The sequence below is a fragment of the Pseudorca crassidens genome, chromosome 11 (genome assembly GCF_039906515.1).
Source record: "Pseudorca crassidens isolate mPseCra1 chromosome 11, mPseCra1.hap1, whole genome shotgun sequence".
Lineage (NCBI taxonomy): Eukaryota > Metazoa > Chordata > Mammalia > Artiodactyla > Delphinidae > Pseudorca > Pseudorca crassidens.
The window spans coordinates 15019184-15043539 of NC_090306.1; the positions used below are offsets into that span (position 1 = coordinate 15019184).

The 24356-nt window shown below is 38.5% G+C and overlaps 1 protein-coding gene and 1 pseudogene across 1 annotated transcript in view; both read left to right on the plus strand.

The window, feature by feature from the left end:
• The window catches only part of LOC137202714 (MORF4 family-associated protein 1-like), a 45220-nt gene extending 23327 nt beyond the window's left edge, over positions 1–21893 (plus strand). Inside the window, exon 3 of the mRNA XM_067698604.1 lies at positions 21445–21893. Coding sequence (XP_067554705.1) covers positions 21445–21893 — 449 coding nt within the window. The remainder of the gene's footprint in view (positions 1–21444) is intronic.
• Positions 21894–23342: 1449 nt separating this feature from the next.
• Positions 23343–23959, plus strand: LOC137202715 (ubiquitin-conjugating enzyme E2 S pseudogene; annotated as a pseudogene).
• The last annotated feature ends 397 nt before the right edge of the window (positions 23960–24356 follow it).

The following is a 24356-nucleotide window of genomic DNA, read 5'->3' on the forward strand; positions in this document are numbered from 1 at the left end:
GGATATGATCAACAAAAGCAGACTGAAGAACTTTTCCAGATTAAATTAGACTGAAGAGATGTGACCAGTGCAACATGTGATCCTGGAGGAACACTGGACCCCATTTTTTTCTTTTTTTTTTTCTTTTTTCTTTTAAACTTAAGAACTTCAGTTCCTTCAAAGATATTAAGAGAATAAAAGATATTGTTAAGACATATTGTTAACAAAATATTTTCTCCACTGGGAAATCACATATTTGATAATCAGCTTGCATCCACATTATGTGAAGAATTCTCAAAACTCAACAATAAGACAACAAACGATCCAATTTTTTTAAGTGGGCAGAAGATTTGAACTGACACTTCATCAAAGAGGTTATATGCATGGCAAATAAGCACCATGAAAAGACACTCAACGTTACTAGTTATGAGAGAAATGCCTGTGAAAACCACAGTGAGATACCACTACCTACCTATTAGAATGACTAAATTAAAGAGTGTAAAAAGTGTTAGCAAGACTGTGGAGCAACTGGAGGTCTTACACAGTACTGAGGGAATGTAAAATGGACCAACCACTTTGGAAGACAGTTTGGCAGTTTCTTAAAATGTTAAATATACACTTATCATGTGACCAAGCCATTCCACTCCAAGGTATTTATTTACCCAAGAGAAATGTAAGCATATGTCCACACAAAGATTTGTACATAAATGTTCATAGACGTTTCATTTGTAATAGCCAACCACTTTCTACTACCTCAACTGATATAAAATCTAATCCAAGTCACAGCATCTCTAGCTTTAATTATTATAATAACCCCTGCACTGGACTAAATGTTTATGTCCCCCAAAATTCATATTTTGAAATCTTAGCTCCCAGTGTGATGGTACTTAGAGGTGGGACCTTTGAGAGGTAATTAGATCATGAGGGTGGAGCCCTCATGAATGGGATTAGTGCTCTTATAAAAGGGACCCCAGAGAGCCTCCTCTCCCTTTCTGCCCTTTGAGGATACAACGAGACAGTCGGAGGAGGCTGGACATCTGAGGTCAGAGGGCCAGCATGGTCAGGTTCTGGTGAGAACCCTCCTCCTTCTGTTGGTTATAAGCCATTTATAAGCGACCCAGTCTAAGGTGCTTTGTTATAGCAGCCCAAACTAAGACACCCCATGATTGGTCTCCCTATGGCTGCCCTGACCCCAACCCCAGCAGTGTATTCTCAACATACAGCAAAGTATCTCTCAAAGCATTAAGTCCTACAGGAGTACTTACATAATCCTAACTGCCTGCCCCACCTGTCTGTCTGACTTTATCCCTTATCACTCTCCGTTTTTTTGTTTGTTTGGTTTTTTTCTCTTCTTTTTTTTGGCTGTGTTGGGTCTTCGTTGCTGTGCCCAGGCTTTCTCTAGTTGCAGTGAGCAGGGGCTACTCTTCGTTGTGGTGCACGGGCTTCTCACTGTGGTGGCTTCTCTTGTTGCAGAGCATGGGCTCTAGACGTGGGGGCTTCAGTAGTTGTGGTGCACTGGCTTAGCTGCTCCATGGCATTCACTCTCCTTCTTACTTCTCAGTTCCAACCACATTATCTCCTTGCTTTTCCTCAAACACAGTAAGCATGTTCCTTCTTCAGAGATTTTTGCACTTACTGCCTAGAAACTCTTTGTCCAAATATCCACAACGACGACTCCCTTACCTCCTACAGGTCTCTGTTCAAATACCATCTTCTCACTGGAGATTCTTTCGGATAAACCCATAGAAAATAGCTAGTTCCTCACTGATACCCCCATTCCTCTCCCCTTTCTCTGTACTACTACTCACCGTCCAACATGGTGTGTATTTACTTTTTTAGTTATTGTCTCCATGTTCTCACAACCACTAGAATATAAGCTCTGTGAGAGCAAGAACTTTGTTCACTGCTGGATTCCCTAACAACTGGAATAGTACCTGGTAGGTAGATATTCAATAAATTCTTGTTGATTGGATGCATCAATATTGTAACTGCATTATCTTTAATCTTTTGTTTGACATCTACAAATTGGTAACGGTTTCCTGACCTATTAGAAGTAACTTAAGTGAGAACTTTTATGTTAAATTTACTTTGTTCCATATTTTATGGGCTTTTTTCTTTAAGTGACTTGTCATTGTCTATTCTTCCTTCCCTCATCCCTACCACATTAGTTCATTTAATTTCAGATGTGGCAATACTCTCTGATCATACATCCAAAGTGTTATGCTATTTTCTCTTCTTCATTTCTCAAGGTCTGTAATAGCTGAGTAGGGGAAGAAGGATCAGACCTAGTGCTAAAATATATGGTAGACATTTTCCTAATGCTTGGGAAGGAATGAGTACTTTTAAAAGGTAGAGAAAAAGAGGAAAGAAAAGAAAAATGGCTCTTCCTGGCAGCACTATTTCCTAACCCTGATTCTTTGGTTACTCAGTACATAGCATTTGAGAGCTGCTGCTCTTACAATGTCCCTCTACATTATCATGATGATTGAAAGGCATAATTTGATCACCTGCAGTTTACTGTTAAGGATGCATAGTAGTTATCACAATGCATAACTGAATTAATAGAGCAAGAATTTGTCCAGAATAGCTGCCACTGTTGTTTAGTCTCCAGTTTCTGCTCATATACCACTGGTCATTCCCCACACTTAACTAGCACAATGTAAGTTTCTTGCTGTGATGCCATTTTCTAACCCCATCCTGCTGAGGTAACCTAGTTGCTTACAGAAAGAAAGCTGCCTCGGGAGTGGCTGAGATTCTTTGCTGCTTACAAAAAAAAAAAAAAAAAAATTATTCTATGACCAATGTGAATAATGTGAGATAACTTGAAAAGGGCCAAAGAATTAAAAACAAGAATAAATCCTGAGGAAGGCTATTTGACAAGCTTTTGGCATTATAAAAGAAGAAAATCTAAGAAATTATAGAGGGAAGACTATTTTGATCTTCCAACTGGGGGTGGAGAAAAAGGAAGCAAAATGAAAACTACTAAGTAGAAAAAGGACTCACATTTGGTTAGTTATTTCCTTAACTTAGAATGAACAGGGTTGAAATTAAGTAGATACTGCTGACAAAAAATGATTCCACTGGTAGATATCTTTGATATCAAGCCTCACTATAGATGGGAATGTTAATCCAGCTCATTTCCAGTCTTCCCCACCTTGGATTAACCTCCCCTAGTTGCCATATACCTCTCTTCGTGACCTAAATACCTAAAAATGAAAGTCTGTCTCAATTGTTATTGCTTCCCTAAATGGGTCATAACACTGCATATTCTGACTACAAAATGGAGTGTCAGAACCCAACAAATGTTTGCCACAGGTGTTTTTAATCCTAAAAAATTACCATTTCACACAAAATACTATAAACCACTCTTATACTCAGAGATCGTTCTGCAAGATATATGCCCTCTATCCAGAGTACCAGAAAGAAAGCACAACACTTTTTCCCTTTGATCCTCTTCCCTCTTCCTACACAGACTTAATGAAGATATCTGCCTGACAATAGTAAGCCTGTCAAAATAGACAAGAAACAGCCCAATTTTCCTTGTTATCTGCAAAAAAAAAAAAAAGGAAAACAAAAAGGATTTCAGAAATATATACACGTTATTTGGCTTTCAGCCCGTTCCTTGCTGATTACAAGAAGAATGAGTGATGCTGAATGGTTTTACAATTCTCTTACTTTTGATGCTCCCTCCTGAAAAATGAAACTTTATTACTACTAAAGCCCATAAGCAGCATGCATAAAACAGGGAGAGAAGCTGCCACAGAGGAAAGTGGATAGTAAACATATGTGACTCAAATGCTTGATCCACTGTGCAGAAAACTCCACCTGTTAGAATGGAAGAAGGTAGTTGAATAGAAAAAAGGAAAGCAGGTTCCCAAAGGGCTTGAAAATCAATTCCAAGTTTCCACAAATAACTAGACCTGCTGATGACATATGTAAAAAGCTAACACAGTCATGTCTATTCCCCGTGTAGCCTCTCTTGTCTTTTTCCACCATTCAAATTGATTCCTTCTCTCCTTTTCTATAACATTTCAAGAGCAGCCCTACATATAATGCAAAAACAATGACAAAATAGAGATCATCTCTTGTGTCCATTTGGGAATTTCTTGTTTGCATATGCTATTGTATATTCTTATTAGACAGATATACTTAGATATGTGTTATCTAGGATTATTTCCTGTGACAAATAAGTACATAATTGATACTATTTGATGGATTCATAAAGTTGTCTTTATTTTTTTTTCACATCTCTATTGGAGTATAATTGCTTTACAATGGTGTGTTAGTTTCTGCTTTATAACAAAGTGAATCAGCTATATGTATACATATATCCCCATATCTCTTTCCTCTTGTGTCTCCCTCCCTCCCACCCTCCCTATCCCATCCCGCTAGGTGGTCACAAAGCACCGAGCTGATCTCCCTGTGCTATGCGGCTGCTTCCCACTAGCTATCTATTTTACATTTGGTAGTGTATATATGTCCATGCCACTCTCTCTCTTCATCCCAGCTTACCTTTCCCCCTTCCCGTGTCCTCAAGTCCATTCTCTACATCTGCATCTTTATTCCTGTCCTGCCCCTAGGTTCTTCAGAACCATTTTTTTTTTTTAGATTCTATATATATGTGTTAGCATATGGCATTTGTTTTTCTCTTTCTGCCTTACTTGACTCTGTATGACAGACTCTAGGTCCATCCACCTCACTACAAATAAATCAATTTCGTTTCTTTTTATGGCTGAGTAATATTCCATTGTATATAATAAAGTTGTCTTTAGACTCAATTTCCCTACGACATTTCAACTGATAAGCAACCCAATCCAAAATATTAGTTCCTTTATGGACATTGGTCTTTATTGGCTGCCCAATCCATTCACCTTCCCCTGATTCTTTTGGGAAACTGCCTCTCCCCTGTTGTATGTTGCTATGGTGGAAAGGCAGTTGCATGGCTTTGGAGGCCAAGGGACCCAGGTCCTTTTTCTGGTAGACCCAAGGGCCAGACATGTGACAACCTCAGCCAACGAGGTTCTCTCTCCTGGGCCTATAAATCTTGAGGGTGTGATGCAAGAATGAAGAAACCATTGTAGAGATGATTTCATTTCACTGGCAGCAAAAGAGAAGAGGTGTGCAAAGCAGGTGTCTTTTGCCATGGGGTCGTTGCTGTCCTTCCTGGTCCTCTAAAGCTCTCTTTGCTCCTCTGTTTCCACGCTTAGCTTCTCAGCCTCCTTGCCTGTTATCCCTACATACACAAGCACCATATCTATCCCCATCCCTGCCATCATAGTCTTAAATAAATTCCCTTTTAAGTTAACAGCATTCAGTTTCTATTGATCATAATTAGAGAAACTGATAGACTACCCTAGAGATAAAAGTGAATCTTCAAAAAGTAATTTGCAAACTCTTTCTGATTTCAGTGGAACTACATGTGAGAGGAAAATTTGATAGGATGTTTCTCTGCTACATGGGGAAATAGAACACACAAATTATTCACATTTAAATACTCTCAGGATGTTCTGGGAAAATAGGAGCCAAACGTTAAGAGAAAAGGGGCCAGTATTGATGTAAGAGACTGTTTCTACATGTTAGGTCAGAGTCAGTGAGATATTAACAGATAAAAACAGGGGTATTTATCTTGACATATTGTGAAGACTGAAACATTCTAAAATTTCTCTAGGTTAGGGAGAGTTCGGGATAAAAGGCCAAAAGATCAGAGTAATGGCAATGGAGTGAGTGGATGTGACAAGAGGACATGTCATCAATAGCCCCAGCTAATACTTTTGCTGACAGGCAGCTGAGTCATGAAATGACAGTGAGCAAAGAACTGTGAATGAGTGGAGAGAAGCCCATGGATGAGCAAAGATCACATAAGAAAACAAAATTGCACATTCCCAGACAAAAGTTGATAATGGCTCCACTTGCTTAATACTAGTTATTAATTTTACTGAGAAACTTCAGTATTTATCACTAATTTTATTCAGAATTTACTTTGATATCTGTCTTTATCTCTAATTTTTATAAATATTATTGGGAAAAAACTCAAAAATTGTGATTGCTGTGAGATAGTGATTTACCATAGTGTGGGTAATACAGAGCTTGCCACTAAATGCAGTGCTTGTGTGTGTATGTGTGTGTGTGTGTGAGAGAGAGAGACAGAGACAGAGAGAGAGAGAAAAAGAAGCGTAAGTATACAGAAAAGCAATGGGGCGAGGAGAATGAAAGAAAACTCAATCCTGAATTGCCTGAATCAAGTTTCATACTGGAAAGAAATAAAAGCAGACATGAAAATTGCAAATGCTTAAGAAGTAATGGGAAAGAAAAACATAACAGAATTCTTATGTAAAAGCTCTGTTAAAAGAAAGAAGAGCAGGAAAAAAGTAACAGAACTGACTGAAGAAGGAGCAAGAGAACTAAAAATATATTACAATGTAAGAATAGAGAGATTCAGGAAAAATGCTATATATATGTCAAGGAAATTGCTGATAAAGAAAAGGCCTCTGGGCTTCCCTCGTGGCTCAGTGGTTAAGAATCCACCTGCCAATGCAGGGGACACAGGTTTGAGCCCTGATGCGGGAAGATCCCACATGCCTCGGAGCAACTAAGCCCGTGCACTACAACTACTGAGCCTGCGCTCTAGAGCCCGCAAGCCACAACTACTGAAGCCCGTGTGCCTAGAGCCTGCACTCCGCAACAAGAGAAGCCACTGCAAGGAGAGGCACATGCACCCCAATGAAGACCCAACGCAGCCTTTTTAAAAAAAGGCCTTTGGATTGAGTCATACATATGCATATTACTACAGCATTCATTTTTTTCTGATTTTTAGTGAAAACACATTCATCATTAAATTTGATGAAATACTGAAGAGCATTTAGAAGTTACCATAGATCTATTGATGATATTTCACCACCACGTAATTATTTCGGAGAGCAGGCTGAATATATATGCATGTCTATTTCAGTGGCAAGAATTACAGAGCCAGGGATGTGAAGCCCTATAGCATCAAAAGATGTGTGCTTGACCAGCATGAATGAAACAAAAGGAGGTGAGTCCAAAGTCAATCATAAGGGCAGTTCTACAAATTACGATTTGTTTCATTATTGTACACGGTAAGAAAAACACTTTGGAGACAAACCAGCTTGCGTTCAAATTTGAGCTCAACTCGACTCTTTTCTGGGTGTGTGACCTCAGTTATTCAATCTCTTCAAGCTTCACTACTCTCATCTGTTTAAAAAAAAAAAGGACAAATACTATTTACTTCAGTGAGGGTTGCATTTGATATAGTAAAAGTATGGTTGGTGATATAGAAAGTGTTTAATACTAGAGTTATTGTTTAATACCTGGACCTATGTAGTAAGATTTCACAAGCTCCAACTTGTTATTTCCCTCCTTTCCTCACCCCTACCACCATCAGAAGGGAAAAAAAAACAACAGAAAAACCTCACCTGATACTCAGATGGAAACCTGAAAATTCCATTTTAGATTAAACCACTAGGCTAAAGATTGTGTACCATTTTCAAGTTTAAAACATACTTTAAAAAATGTAACATATTAGCTTTGTCAGTCATTTCTACCTCAAATGATACATTTATGAAATCCTTGGCTGAGAGTGTATTTTAACGGAGGTAGAAGGTCCATGAAAGGCCTGAACCCATTTGCAATGGTGGCATGGATGAGAAGAAAAAGGGGAACCTGGGAGCACAGAGACAAATTTTACCTTCTTTATGGTTATTTTCTAAGGACAAAGAGAGTTTAGATGTGTTATTTTGGAGGGGAAAAAAAAAAGATCTGTTTGATATTAAACAGTTATGACTTCGTAGTGTGCCATGAGGGTAAAATGTAAAAGCTTTTATTAATATTCAGGCATTCATAATACATTTTTATTTATACATAGCCTTTATTTCCAGAGCTCTTGGGACTTTGCAGACACATTACGTTTCAGCCTCCATTTATCTTCACAAGTGTGTCACTAAAGTGTGTAAGGTAACTCTATTATCTTCAGATTACAGATACAGAAAAGAGCAGACACAGATAAAGCAATTTGTCTATGGCCTCACTACATGTAAGTTGTTGAGCAAGGCATAGAACCAGTCACGTAATAGATACCTCTCCTGTCAGATAAGGACATCAGGGCCCCATCCCAGCTGGGACGTGCCTTTTTCTGAACGTTTAGTATCAACAGATGGAAGGATGCAAGGTGGCGTCCCGTTCAGGGAAATCAAAATGAACAGTTCAGTCTCCAACAAATCATTGCAGGTATGGTTTCTGTGGATTTGGTGGCTGTTTGGTGGAGGTAGGAGTCAAGAATGGTCTAAAGTTCAGAGCAGCTTTTTGTCCATTAGATGAGCGTCTGTATAAGGCCATTGGGGCCCTCCCCTGCTACCCCTCCCATCATACCCTCCTTTCACTGGCTTCAAACCTGGTGTTGTTGAGTAAGTCCCTCTGCAGCTCTGCCACAGCTGAATGGGTCTTGAATCTTAACCTGGCGTCTCCAGCCACCAAACCAGAATCACACTGCAGCCACGCTTCAAGGTACAACTTAGCACATACAGAGCTCTGGCTGTGAGCCAGTTCTGAGGCAAGACTTTCACTTTGTCTTTCCATCAGTTATTTTTATCTCAAAGGTCACCACCATTCAGAAGAAAATAAAGGAACACCCAACATGAATATTTTCACATAGGGGTAATAAACAAGTACTCATTTTTGTTTATAAAAATCTACTTCCCTTGTTTCTTGAGAAAAAATGAAATGAGCTGGTAGAATAATTTTTAAAACTGAATCTTTAAGAGTAAATGGTTAAGATCATTTATTTTGGGTAAAAGTATGAAAAGATGTCTAAAGCTTTAAATCAAAGTCTTTCTTACTGCTTACGATTGTGAACAGCTTGAATTTAGGTAAGAAAAATGACATTCAAAAATTTGGAATGAGGGACTTCCCTGATTGTCCAGTGGTTAGGACTCTGAGCTTCCAGCGCAGGGGGCGTGGGTTCGGACCACCTTCTTCCAATTCCTCCTCCTCCCAACTCTTTTTTTTTTTTAATTAAGAAAACTGCTCTTTTAGAGCAGTTATAGCTTTACAGCGAAATTGAGGGGAAGGTACAGTGATTTCCCATAAAACCCCTGTCCCCACACATGCACGGCCTCCCCCATTATCCACATCCTCCACCAGAGTGGGCCATTTGTTACAACTGATGGACCTACACTGACACATCATAAGCACCCAAAGTCCACAGTTTACATTACAGTTCACTCTGCGGTGCACATTCTGTGGGTTTGGACAAATGTATAATGACACGTATCCTTCACTCTGGTATCATAATAGAGTATTTTCACTGCACTAAATATCCTCTGTAATCAGCCTGTTCATCCCTACCCACTTCGCCAATCCCAGCAAACACTCATTGCTGATCACTGATTTTACTGTCCCCATAGTTTTGCCTTTTCCAGGATGTTATACACTTGGAACCATATAATTTAAGACTGGCTTCTTTCACTCAGTAATACACATTTAAGTTTCCTCCGTGTCTTTTCATGGCTTGATAGCTACTTTCTTTTTAGTTCTGGATAATGCTCCACTGTCAGGATGTACCAGAGTTTTTTTTATGCATTCAGCTACTGAAGGACATCTCGGTTGCTTCCAAGTTTGGGCAATTTTGAATAAAGCTGCTATAAACATTCATGGGCAGGTTTTTTGTGGACATGTATTTCCCACTCCTTTGGGTAATACCAAGGAGTGCAATTGCTGGATCACATGGTAAAATATGTTTAGTTTTGTAAAAAAACACAAAATTGCTCCAAAGTGTTTGTACCATTTTGCATTCCCACCAGCAATCAACAAGAGTTCCTGTTTTTCCACATCTTTGTCAGCAATTGGTGTTATCAGTGTTTTGGATTTTGGCTGTTCTAATAGCTTGGTAGTCTAACTCACTGTTGTTTTAATTTGCAGTTCCCTAATAACATATGATCTAAAACATCTTATCATCTGCTTATTTGCCATCTGTATACCTTCTTTGGTGAGGTCTCTGTTCAGCCTTTTGCCTATTTTTTAATCTGGTTGTTTGTTTTCTCATTTTTGACTTTTAAAAGTTCTTTGTATGTTTTGGATAATAGTCCTTTATCAAATGTGTTTGCAGGTATTTTCTCCCACTCTGTGGCTTGTCTTCTCATTCTCTTGACAGTGCCTTTTGCAGGGAAGAATTTTTAATTTTGATGAAGTCTAGCTTATCAATCATTTCTTTAATGGATCATTCCTATGGGTATCTAAAAATTCATCACATACCCAAGGTTATCTAGGTTTTCTCGATGTTATCTTCTATTCGTATGTTTTTTGAATTTTATTTTATTTATTTTTTATACAGCAGGTTCTTGTTAGTCATCAATTTTATACATATTAGTGTATACATGTCAATCGCAATCTCCCAGTTCATCACACCATGCCACCCCCCAGTCGCTTTCCCCCCTTGGTGTCCATACGTTTGTTTTCTACTTCTGTGTCTCAATTTCTGCCCTGCAAACCGGTTCATCTGTACCATTTTTCAAGGTTCCATGTATATGCATTAATATACAATATTTGTTTTTCTCTTTCTGACTTACTTCACTCTGTATGACAGTCTCTAGATCCATCCACGTCTCTACAAATGACCCAATTTCGTTCCTTTTTATGGCTGAGTAATATTCCATTGTATATATGTACCACATCTTTTTTATACATTTGTCTGTCGATGGGCATTTTGTTTGCTTCAATGACCTGGCTATTGTAAATAGTGCTGCAGTGAACACTGGGGTGCATGTGTCTTTTTGAATTATGGTTTCTTTTGGGTATATGCCCAGTAGTGGGATTGCTGGGTCATATGGTAATTCTATTTTTCATTTTTTAAGGCACCTCCATACTGTTCTCCATAATGGCTGTATCAATTTACATTCCCACCAACGGTGCAAGAGGGTTCCCATTTCTCCACACCCTCTCCAGCATTTGTTGTTTGTAGATTTTCTGATGATGCCCATTCTGACTGGTGTGAGGTAATACCTCATTGTAGTTTTGATTTGCATTTCTCTAATAATTAGTTGACCATAGGTGTGTGGGTTTATCTCTGGGCTTTCTATCCTGTTCCATTGATCTATATTTCTGGTTTTGTGCAGGTACCATATTGTCTTGATTACTGTAGCTTTGTAGTATAGTCTGAAGTCAGGGAGTCTGATTCCTCCAGCTCCACTTTTTTCCCTCAAGACTGCTTTGGCTATTCAGGGTCTCTTCTGTCTCCATACAAATTTTAGGATTTTTTGTTCTACATCTGTAAAAAATGCCATTGGTAATTTGATAGGGATTGTATTGAATCTGTAGATTGCTTTGAGTAGCATAGTCATTTTCACAATATTGATTCTTCCAATCCAAGAACATGGTATACCTCTCCATCTTTTGGTATCATCTTTAATTACTTTCATCAGTGTCATGGATTTCTGCATACAGGTCTTTTGTCTCCGTAGGTAGGTTTATTCCTAGGTATTTTATTCTTTTTGTTGCCATGGAAAATGGGACTGTTTCCTTAATTTCTCTTTCAGATATTTCATCATTAGTGTATAGGAATGCAAGAGATTTCTGTGCATTAATATTGTATCCTGCAACTTTACCAAATTCATTGATTAGCTCTAGTAGTTTTCTGGTGGCATCTTTAGGATTCTCTATGTATAGTATCATGTCATCTGCAAACAGTGACGGTTTTACTTCTTCTTTTCCAATTTGTATTCCTTTTATTTCTTTTTCTTCTCTGATTGCCATGGCTAGGACTTCCAAAACTATGTTGAATAATAGTGGCGAGAGTGGACATCCTTGTCTCGTTCCTGATCTTAGAGGAAATGCTTTCAGTTTTTCACCATTGAGAATGATGTTTGCTGTGGGTTTGTCATATATGGCCTTTATTATGTTGAGGTAGGGTCCCTCTATGCCCACTTTTGGGAGAGTTTTTATCGTAAATGGGTGTTGAATTTTGTTGAAAGCTTTTTCTGCATCAACTGAGATGATCATATGGTTTTTCTTCTTCAGTTTGTTAATATGGTGTATCACATTGATGGATTTGCATATATTGAAGAATTCTTGCATCCCTGGGATAAATCACACTTGATCATGGTGTATGATCCTTTTTATGTGTTATTATATTCTGTTTGCTAGTATTTTGTTGAGAATTTTTGCATCTATATTCATCCGTGATATTGGTCTGTAATTTTCTTTTTTGTGTAGTATCTTTGTCTGGTTTTGGTATCAGGGTGATGGTGGCCTCATAGAATGAGTTTGGGAGTGTTCCTCCCTCTGTTATATTTTGGAAGAGTTTGAGAAGGATGGGTATTAGCTTTTCTCTAAGTGCTTGATAGAATTCACCTGTGAAGCCATCTGGCCTGGACTTTTGTTTGTTGGAAGATTTTTAATCACAGTTTCAATTTCCTTACTTGTAATTGGTCTGTTCATATTTTCTGTTTCTTCCTGGTTCAGTCTTGGAAGGTTATACCTTTCTAAGAATTTGTCCATTTTGTCCATTTTGTTGGCATAGAGCTGCTTGTAGTAGTCTCTTAGGAGACTGCTTTGTATTTCCGCAGTGTCTGTTGTAACTTCTCCTTTTTCATTTCTAATTTTATTGATTTGAGTCCTCTCCCTCTTTTTCTTGATGAGTCTGGCTAATGGTTTATCAATTTTGTTTATCTTCTCAAAGAACCAGGTTTTAGTTTTATTGATCTTTGCTATTGTTTTCTTTGTTTCTATTTCATTTATTTCTTCTCTGATCTTTATGATTTCTTTCCTTCTACTAACTTTGCATTTTGTTTGTTCTTCTTTCTCTAGTTCCTTTAGGTGTAAGGTTAGATTTTTTATTTGAGATTTTTCTTGTTCCTTGAGGTAGGCTTGTATAGCTATAAACTTCCCTCTTAGAACTGCTTTTGCTGCATCCCATAGATTTTGGATCATTATGTTTTCCTTGTAACTTGTCTCTAGGATTTTTTGATTTCCTCTTTGATTTCTTTAGTGATCTCTTGGTTATTTAGTAACATATTGTTTACCCTCCATGTGTTTGTGTTTTTTACATTTTTTTCCCTCTAATTGATTTCTAATCTCATGGTATTGTGGTCAAAAAAGGTGCTTGATATGATTTCAATTTTGTTAAATTTACTGAGGCTTGATTTGTGACCCACGATGTGATCTATCCTGGAGAATGTTCCATGTGCACTTGAGAAGAAAGTGTAATATGCTTTTTTGGATGGAATGTCCTATAAATATCAATTAAATATATCTGGCCTATTGTGTCTTTTAAAGCTTGTTTTTTCTTATTAGTTTTCTGTTTGGATGATCTATCCATTGGCGTGAGGTGTTAAAGTCCCCCACTATTATTGTGATATTGCCAATTTCCTCTTTTATAGCTGTTAGCAGTTGCCTTATGTATTGAGGTGTTCCTACGTTGGGTGCATATATATTTATAATTGTTATATCTTCTTCTTGGATTGATCCCTTGATCATTATGTTGTGTCCTTCCTTGTCACTTGTAACATTCTTTATTTTAAGTCTATTTTGTCTGATATGAGTATTGCTACTCCAGCTTTCTTGTGATTTCCATTTTCATGGATTATCATTTTCCAACCTGTCACTTTCAGTCTGAATGTGTCCCTAGGTCTGAAGTGGGTTTCTTGTAGACAGCATGTATAATAGTCTTGTTTTTGTATCCATTCAGCAAGCCTGTGTCTTTTGGTGGGAGCATTTAATCCATTCACGTTTAAAGTTGTTATTGATATGTATGTTCCTGTTACCACTTTTTTAATTGTTATGGGTTTGTTTTTGTAGGTCCTTTTCTTCTCTTGTGTTTCCCAGTTAGAGAAGTTCCTTTAGCATTTGTTGTAGAGCTGGTTTGGTGGTGCTGAATTCTCTTAGCTTGTGCTTGTGTGTAGAGCTTTTGATATCTCCATCGAATCTGAATGAGATCCTTGCCAGGTAGAGTAATCTTGGTTGTACGTTTTTCCCTTTCATCATGTTAAATATATCATGCCACTGCCTTCCAGCCTTTAGAGTTTCTGCTGAGAAATCAGCTGTTAACCTTATGGGAGTTCCCTTGTATGTTATTTGTTGTTTTTCCCTTGTTGCTTTTAACAATTTTTCTTTTTCTTTGATTTTTGTCAATTTGATTACTATGTGTCTCAGTGTGTTTCTCCTTGGGTTTATCCTGCCTTGAACTCTCTGCACTTCCTGGACTTGGGTGGCTATTTCCTTTCCCATGTTAGGGGAAGTTTTCGACTATAATTTCTTCAAATATTTTCTCGGGTCCTCTCTCTCTCCTCTCCTTCTGGGACCCTAATAACACAAATACTGTTGCATTTAATGTTGTCCCAGAAGTCTCTTAGGCTGTCTTCATTTCTTTTCATTCTTTTTTTCTTTTTCTGTTCCACAGCAGTGAATTCCACCATTCTGTCTTCCAGGTCACTTATCTGTTCTTCTTCCTCAGTTATTCTGCTATTGATTCCTCCTAGTGTAGTTTTCATTTCAGTTATTGTATTGTTCATCTCTGTTTGTTCTTTAATTCTCAGTGTTTGTTCTTTAATTCTTCCAGGTCTTTGTTAAACATTTTTTGCATCTTCTCCATCTTTGTCTCCTTTCTTTTTCCGAGGTCCTGGATAATATTCACTATCATTATTCTGAATTCTTTATTTGGAAGGTTTCCTTTCTCCACTTCATTTAGTTGTTTTTCTGGGGTTTTATCTTGTTCCTTCATCTGGTACAAAGCCCTCTGCCTTTTCATCTTGTCTGTCTTTCTGTGAATGTGGTTTTCGTTCCACAGGCTGCAAGATTGTAGTTCTTCTTGCTTCTGCTCTCTGCCCTCTGGTGGATGAGGCTATCTAAGAGACTTGTGCAAGTTTCCTGATGGGAGGGACTGGTGGTGGGTAGAGCTGGGTTTTGCTCTGGTGGGCAGAGCTCAGTAAAACTTTAATCCACTTGTCTGCTGATGGGTGGGGCTGGGTTCCCTCCCTGTTGGTGGTTTAGCCTGTGGCGACCCAACAGTGGAGCCTACCTGGGCTCTTTGGTGCAGCTAATGGCAGTCTCTGGCAGGGCTCATGCCAAGGAGTACTTCCCAGATCTTCTGGCAGTGTCCTTTTCTCATGGTGAGCCACAGCCACTCCCTGCCTCTCCAGGAGCCCCCCTGACAGTAGCAGGTAGGTCTGGTTCAGTGTCCTATGGGGTCACCGCTCCTTCCCCTGGGTCCCAATTCTCACACTTCTTTGTGTGTGCCTTCCAAGTGTGGATTCTCTGTTACCCCCAGTCTTGTTGAAGTCCTGCAATCAAATCCCGCTAGCCTTCAAAGTCTGATTCTCTTGGAGTTCCTCCTCTCATTGCCAGACCCCCAGATTGGGAAGCCTAACGTGGGACTCAGAACCTTCACTCCAGTGGGTGGACTTCTGTGGTATAAGTGTTCTTCAGTTTGTGAGTCACCCACCTAGCATTTATGGAATTTTATTTTATTGTGATTGTGCCCCTCATACTGTCTCATTGCAGCTTCTCCTTTGTCTTTGGATGTGGGATACCTTTTTTGGTGAGTTCCAGTGTCTTGCTGTCGATGATTGTTCAGCAGTTAGTTGTGGTTCTGGTGCTCTCACAAGAGGGAGTGAGTGTATGTCCTCTACTCCACCATGTTCAGCCAATCTCCTCTACTAGTTTTATAGTTTTATGTTTTATAATACATTTAGGTCTCTGATCCCTTTTGAGTTAATTTTTGTTAAAGGTGAAAGATCATCTCTAGTTTCATTTTTTGCATGTGGCTGTCCAGTTGTTCCATTGCCATTTGTTGATAAGATTATTTTTGCTCCATTGTATTGCTTTTTCTCCTTTATCAAAGGTCAGTTGACTGTATTTATGGGTCTATTTTTGGCCTCTTTATTCTGTTCCATTGATCAATTTGTCTATTCTTTCACCAATACCACACCATCTTGATTACTGTAGCTCTGTATACGTTTTGAAGTCAGGTAGTGTCAGTCCCTTAACTGTTCTTCTCCTTCGATATTGTGTTGGCTATTTGGGGTCTTTTGTCTCTGCATATAACCTTTAGAATCAGTTTGTTGATGTCCAAAATATAACTTGATGGTATATTGTTTGGTATTGTTGAATCTCTATATCAATTTGGGAAGAAATGACGTCTTAATATTGAGTCTTCCTATCCATGAACATGGAATACTTCTCCATTTCTTTAGTTCTTTTTCGATTTTGTTAATCAGAGCTTTGTACATTTTCTCATGTAAATCTTGTACATATTTTGTTATTTTGTACCTAAGTAATTTATTTTGGGGGTGCTAATGTAAATGGTATTGTGTTTTTTAATTCAAGTTCCATTTATTCATTGCTGGTATATAGGAAAATAATTGACTTTTGTATATTAACGTTGTATCCTGCAACATAATCACTTACAAGTTCCAGGAATTTTTTTTTATCAATTCTTTTGGATGCTCTATATAGATGACCATGTCATCCTTGAACAAAGACAGTTTTATTTCCCTTTTCTCAGTTTATATACCTTTTATTTCCTGTTCATGAGCTGTTGCATTAGCTATAGCTTCCAGTATAATATTGAATGTGAGTCATGAGAGGGGACATCCTTGCCTTGTACTTGATTTTACTGTGAAAGCTTCAAGTTTCTATTAAATATGATGTTAGCTATAGGGTTTTCGTAGATGTCCTTTATCAAGTTGGGAAAGTTCCCATCTATTAAAAGAGAGTTTTTATTATAAATGAGTTTTGGATTTTATCAAAAGCTTTTTTCTGCATCTATGATAAGATCATGTGATTTTTCTATTTTAACCTGTTGATGTGATGAATTATATTAATTGATTTTTAAATGTTGAACCAGCCTTGCATACCTGGGATAAATTGCACTTGGTCAGGGTGTATAATTCTTTTTATACATTGCTGGATTTGATTTGCTGCTATTTTGTTTATGATTTTTACATCTATGTTCATGAGAGATATAGGTCCATAGTTTTCTTTTCTTACAATGTCTTTGTTTGCTTTGGTATTAGGGTAATGCTGACTTTACAGAATGAATTATAAAGTCTTTCCTCTGTTCATATCTTCTGGAACACATTGTAGAGAACTGGTAAAATTTCTTCCTAAAATGTTTGGTTGAATTCACCAATGAACCCATCTGGACTTGGTGCTTACTGTTTAGAAGGTAATTAATTCAATTTCTTTAATAGATTCAGGCCTATTCAGATAGTCTATTTCTTCTTGTGTGAGTTTCAGCAAATTGTGTCTCTCAGGGAATTGGCCAACTTCATCCAGGTTATCAAATGTGTGGGCATAAAGTTGTTGATAGTATTCCTTTATTATTCTTATAATCTAATAACATCACCTCAAAATATGTAGAGCAAAATTTGATCCGAGCTACAAGGGTAAATATTCAAATCCACAATAAAAGAAAAAGTTTTTTACACAACTTTCATTAACTTATTAGAATAAGGAGACAAGAATTCAGGAAGGATATAGAAGAATCAAATAATATTATAGCACACCTGACCTTTTCCAATGCACATGGATTATTTACAAAAATTGTCCTCTCACGAAGATAGCTGAGAATAGGAAATTAAATAAAATAATTTAAAATGAAGGAAAGCAGACAGCTGCATGCAAAGCAATAAAGTTAAAACACACCCTCACGCCATACACAAAATTAACTCAAAATGGCTTAAAGACTTAAATATGTGACAGGACACCATAAAACTCCTAGAAAAGAACATATACAAAACATTCTCTGACATAATCATACCAATGTTTTCTTATGTCAGTCTCCCAAGACAATAGAAATAAAAGCAAAAATAAGCAGATGGGACCTAATAAAACTTATAAGCTTTTGTTTTTGCAGCAGAGGAAAACATAAACAAAATGAAAAGACAACCTACAGACTGAGAGAATATATTTGCAAATGATGTGACTGATAAGAGCTTAATCTCCAAAATGTACAAACAACTCTTACAACTCAATAACAACAACAAAAAAAACCCAATCAAAAAATGGGCAGAAGACCTAAATAGACATTTCTCCAAAGAAGACATACAGATGGCCATTAGGAACATAAAAAGATGCTCATCATCACTAATTATTACAGAAATGCAAATCAAAACTACAATGAGGTACCACCTCACACCAGTCAGAATGGCCATCAGTAAAACGTCTACAAATAACAAAAGCTGGAGGGGATGTGGAGAAAAGGAAACCCTCCTACACTGTTGGTGGGAATACAAATTGATGCAGCCCCTATGAAAAACAGTATGGAGGTTCCTCAGAAAACTAAAAATAGAGTTGCCATATGATCCAGAAATCCCAGTCCTGGGTATATATCCAAACAAAACTATAATTTGAAAAGATACATGCACCCTATGTTTGTAGCAGCGCTATTTACAATAGCCAAGACGTGGAAACAACCTAAGTGTCCATCAATGGATATTATCCAGGTGAATGGATAATGAAGATATGGGGTGTGTGTGTGTGTGTGTGTGTGTGTGTGTGTGTGTGTATTTATTACTCAGCCATAAAAAAGAAGGAAATAATGGTATTTACAGAAACACAGATGAACCTAGACATTATCATATGAAGCGAAGTAAGTCAGAAAGAGAAAGACAAATACCATATTATATCACTTACACATGGAGTCTAAAATACAACACAAATGAACATATCTACGAAACAGAAACAGACTCACAGATATAGAGAACAGACTTGTGATCGCCAAGGGTGAGGGGGATAGGGAAGGGAAGGATTGGAAATTTGGGATTAGCAGATGCAAACTATTATATACAGAATGGATAAACAAAAAGTTCCTATTGTATAGCACAGGGAAATATATTCAGTATCCTGTGATAAACCATAATGAAAACAAATATGAAAAAGAATATGTATGTATAGCTGAATCACTTTGCTGTACAGCAGAAACTAACACAACATAGTAAATCAACTATACTTCAATAAAATTTTTAAAAATAAATAAAATGAAGGGAATATAAAGGTAAGAACAGGGTTTAAGGACTCTGTCACATATTCTTGTGTGTATGCTTGTTGTTTTGTTTTGTTCTGTTTTGTTTCATTTTGTTTTTAACAACATTTAAAAATGTAAAAATTATTCTTAGCTTGCTGAGCCAAACAAAAACAGGCCATGGGTCAGATTTGGCCAGAGAGTTTTCATTTTGCTGACTCCTGCACTAGATCATACAGACATTAAAATGATCATAAAAGGATATTATGAAAAGCTTCATGCCAATAAACTTAAAAATTCAGATGACATGGACAAAAACACAAGTTACCAAATAAACAGAAGAATAGAAAGCCTAAGTTGTTTTACAACTATCAAAGAAACTAGATTGTTAATGTAATTTCTTTCCACAGAGAATAACAACAGGTCCAGATGGCTTTGCTGGTGAATTCTACCAAACACTTAAACAGACTTTTCTAGAGAACAGTAAACGAGGGACTATTTCCCATCATATTTGAGGGAGCTTAATAACCTTGATATCAAAACATGACAAAAACATCCTGAGAAAGAAAAATTCCAAGCCAATGTCACCCAGAACAGATTGAAAAAAATCCAAATAAAATATTAACAAATAAAATTTAGCAAAATATAAAAATTTGGGTTTATTTCAGGAATACAAAATTGATTGAACAGTTAAAAATCAAGCAATATAATTTATCACATTAATGGAATAAGAGAAAAATCATATGACTATCTTAATAAATGGAGAAAATATTGTGATAAAATTCACTATTTATAATAAAGATTCTTAGCAAACTAGAAAGAGAAGGTAATTTCTTTATTTCCAAAACAGTATCAACAAGATAATACACAGCAAGCATTAAGCTTAGTGATGAAACGGTGAAAGCTCTCTTACCTGGAACAAGACAAGTATGTCTGCTGTCACCACTCCCATTTAATAATGAACTGAAGGTTCCAGACAGTACAGAAAGGGAGCATAGCTATTACAGAAAAAAGAGAGAGAGAGAGAGAAGGAAAAAGAGAGAAAGAAAATTGGAGAAGGAGGAAGAGATTGGAGAGGAAGAAATAATACTTTCATTATTCACAGATGATATGTGTGTATATGTTCATAGAAATTCTGAAGAAGGAATGTAAAATGGTACAGCCACTGTGGAAAACAGTATGGAGGTTCCACACACATAAACATACACACACACACACACACACACACACACACACACACACACACACAAAAATAGAACTACCATATGATCTAGCAAATTCTACTTCTGAGTATATATCTGAAGGAAATTAAATCACTGTCTCAAAGAAATACCTGCAGAGTATTGAGTTCCCTGTGCTATACAGTAGGTTCTTATTAGTTATCTATTTTACCTGAAACTAATATAATATTGTATGTTAATTATAATTCAATTAAATAAATAATGTAAATAATTTTAAAATAAAGAGATATCTTCACCCCCTATTTCATTAAAGCATTATTTGCAATAGCCAAGACATGGAAACAACCTAGGTGTCCATGAAAGTATGAATAAATTAAAAAACGTGAGATAGATATATAATTCGGTCATAAAAAAGAAGAAAATCCTGCCACTTGGAACAATATGTATGAACCCTGAAGGCATTATGCTAAGTAAACTAAGTCAGGCAGAGAAAGACAAATACTGTATGATCTCACTTACATATGGAATCTAGAAAAACCAAATTCATAGAAACATAATAGATTGGTGGTTGCCAAAGGGTAGGGTGAGGGATGAGTGAAGGTGGTCATTTATAAGATGAATAAATTCTGAGATTATAATCTACATGGTCACTTCAGTTAATAAGATTGTACTGCATATTTGAGAGCAGCTAAGAGAGTCGATCTTAAGAGTTCTCAACACAACACAAAGATTGTAACTATGTGAGGTAATGGTTATGTTAACTAACCTTATTGTGCTAGTCATTTATATATATATATATTTATATATTATATATATATAGAAAATCATCACATTTGTACACCTTAAATTTACACAATGTTTTATGTCAATTATATTTCAGTAAAGCTAGCGGGGGTAAGAAAGAAATTCCAAAAGAATTACAGGTATTTAGCATTAACAAGAGAGTTCAACACAGTTGCTATTTAAAATACACAAACGCATTTCTTCTCCTATCCCAGGTCATGAAGGCATGTCTCCTATTATCTTCTAGAAGCTTCAGATACACACAAACACATTTCTTTATATCAGGAATAAACAGCTAGAAAATAAGATTTTTAAACGATACCATTTATAACAAAACTGAAAACATCCAATTACCAAATATCAAATCTAACACAAGATACACAGGACCAGCAGTGTCATGAAAGGGCAGCAAAGACCCGCAAATTGAAGGCTTCGCTGTTTGCGTGCGAGGCGTTTCTTCCCAGAGCAGTTGGGAAGTGAGAGGCGTAAAGATAAATTTTTAGAAGATAATTCCAGAATACTGTTGACCAGGAGTGTGGTTCACTTCGACTGGAGCAGTAACTGTTGATCAGCCATCTCCAGGGGACTGTGGGTCTGAAGCAGTGGCAGGAAAAATCTGGCCCTTGGACCTGGGCGAGGTGGAAGCTCTGGACGAGGTGGACACGCTGGAGCCGGAGGTGGATTTGGAGCAGTTCCTGCTCCCGGGTATCAACCAGATGCTGGAGGACATCACGGAGCTCACCCGAAAAGCCGGGAGCATGTGTCTGAGGACCAGGGGCAAACTGTGGGAGATGGACCTTCTGCTCATCCGGATAAAAACACAGGTGGAGGCCTCAGAGGACGGCGCCTTGAATGGACGTCCCGGTGGGGAGGCTGACAACAGAGTATCAGAATTGTGCGAGAAGGCCAAGGAGATTGAAAAGGTGGCAGAGATGTTGGTCGAGCTGGTCTGGCGGATGGAGAAAAGTGAAGCGTCCTGAACGAGGGTCTCCAGTTAACTGCTAATGGACTCTGGTCAACTGATAAGAATGGGCCGACATCTCGGGGAAACTAAAACAGCTGTTTTGTTTTGTTTTGTATGTTTTTTAACCCCCATGTAACAATCTCCCTTAGGGTCAGTGGTTGGTGACCTCCATAGAGGTTTAGATTGTCAAATATATTTGGTTCTTGAAAAACAAGTTTTGTTTGAGAAATACTCAAATAAGGGATATGGGGCTAAATCAAAAGTTGCTTTAGTGGTCAGGTTTATTTTGTTCCTTTGCTGTGTTTTTTAAATGTTGGGCAAGGCCCAACACTTGCTGTTACCCATGTGACAGCATTGTTTTCTGGAACCTTGGAACATTTGAAGACTTGGGGTCAGAATCTCCCCACTTTAGAGGTGCAGTAGAAGGCACCACTTGGATGCAGCTGATCAAGAATATAGGGGTGAGGGACTTCCCTGGTGGTCCAGTGGTTAAGAATCCCCCTTCCAATGCATGGGACATGGGTGTGATCCCTGGGTGGGGAACTAAGATCCCACATGCCTCGGGGCAGCTAAGCCTGCATGCCCTAGAGCCCACAGGCCACAACTAGGGAGCCCGTGTGCCACAACTACTGAACCTGAGAGCTCTGGAGCCAGTGTGCCACAACTAAAGAGAAGCCCGTGCGCTGCAATGAAGAGCCTGCATGCTGTGACTAAGACCGAGTGCAGCCAAATAAGTAAATAAATATATTTTTTAAAAAAACAAGAATGTAGGGGTGAGACTGCTTTGGAAAGACTGGAAAGAACCAGAGGATGGTTGGAGATGGAAGATGGGTCTGCATATATTTTGGAACTTTAATTCTTCTGTGAGGCAAAAGAGGAGAGCTGTGTTTTGTGGCAGATTGTCCTGTGTATATTGTGTAACCTGACAGGTGACCCTGAATGACAAGGAAGCTGGAATAGGGAATGACGGGAGTACACTTGACCAACTAATACCCCCCCCAGATTACAGGGGTTTCAGAGTATCACATCAAAGAGATGACCTACAAAGAGCTTTGAGAGGCTGGAGAACAGAGAAGGCATCATGAGGGCCCACAAAGTCCTTTCTAGTTCATCAGGGTAGTAGACCTGACTGGGATTTGAGGACAAAACCAAACATCTACTAAGTGGTCATTTGCCTTGAAAAACAAAGACCTAAAAAACCTTTTTTAAAAAATAATTTTTTTGGTCCAGATGACCAAAGCCTCTATGTGTAATAAAAAAATCATAAATAGATTTCTTTTGAAATGGAAAAAAAATTTTTAAAAAAAGACCAGCACCTGGGGCAGGAGGAGCTGCAGGTGCAGTGCATGGGGGTTGAGGCAGGGGGGAGGGGAGCTGGGGCCCCTGGGGCCGCAGTGGCAGCAATTGGGGACCGCCCCCAGCTCAGGAAGGGGGCCAGGAGACCCTTCCCTTGCCAGTGGCAGTCATGAACTCCAAGGTGGGGAACCTGCCCCCATCCTCCATCATCCATTTGGTGTACAGGAGGTGATGACGCTGACAGCTGACCCACCTGACGGCATCAAGGTCTTTTCCAACAAGGAGGACCTCACAGACCTGCAAGTCACCATCGAGAACCCCAAGCAGACCCCGGCGCTGGAGGCCTATTCCATATGAAACTCCTGTTGGGGAAGGACCGTCCTGCCTCCCCACCCAAGGGTACTCGTTGACCAAGATCTTCCATCCGAAGGTGGACGCCAACGGTGAGACCTGCGTCAACATGCTCAAGAGGAACTGGACACCAGCTGGGCATCCGGCATGTGCTGCTGACCATTGAGGGCCTGCCAATCCACCCTGACCCGGAGTCCACCCTCGGCAAGGAGGCTGGCCTCCTGCTCTTGGAGAATTAGGAGAAGTAGTACAGCTCACAGAGATCCCTCCGGGCACAGGCTGGCTGAGGCCTCCACTGCCGACCCCATGGCCCCTGGGGGCCTGGGAGGGGGCAAGGGTCCCATAACCAAGAAGCACACGCCTCCCCCCTCTCTGTCCCACCCACTCCCCCTACCCCCCCCCACCCGCCCACCCCGGCCCCAACTCTGTCTCTAAGTTATTTAAATTATGGCTGGGGTTGGGGAGGGCATGGGGGCACTGGGACCTGGATTTGTTTTTCTAAATACAGTTGGAAAAGCAAAAACAAATAAACAAACAAAAAAAAAAAAACTACAGAAATCTGTAAAACATTACCACGAGACATTAAAGAAGACCAAATTAAATGGAGAGACATACCATGTCGATGAGTATAAAGGTTTGCTAATATAACGATGTCAATTTTCTTCAAACAATTCTATAGATTCAGGGCTATCGGAGTAAAACCCCAATCAGTTTTTAAATTTGGTTTATGTGTGTATTTATCATATTAAGTGTATGTTGATGTTTATGTGTGTGTATTTGTTTTGTTGTTGTTGTTATGGAATTCGCAAGCTGATTCTAGAAAATATATTAA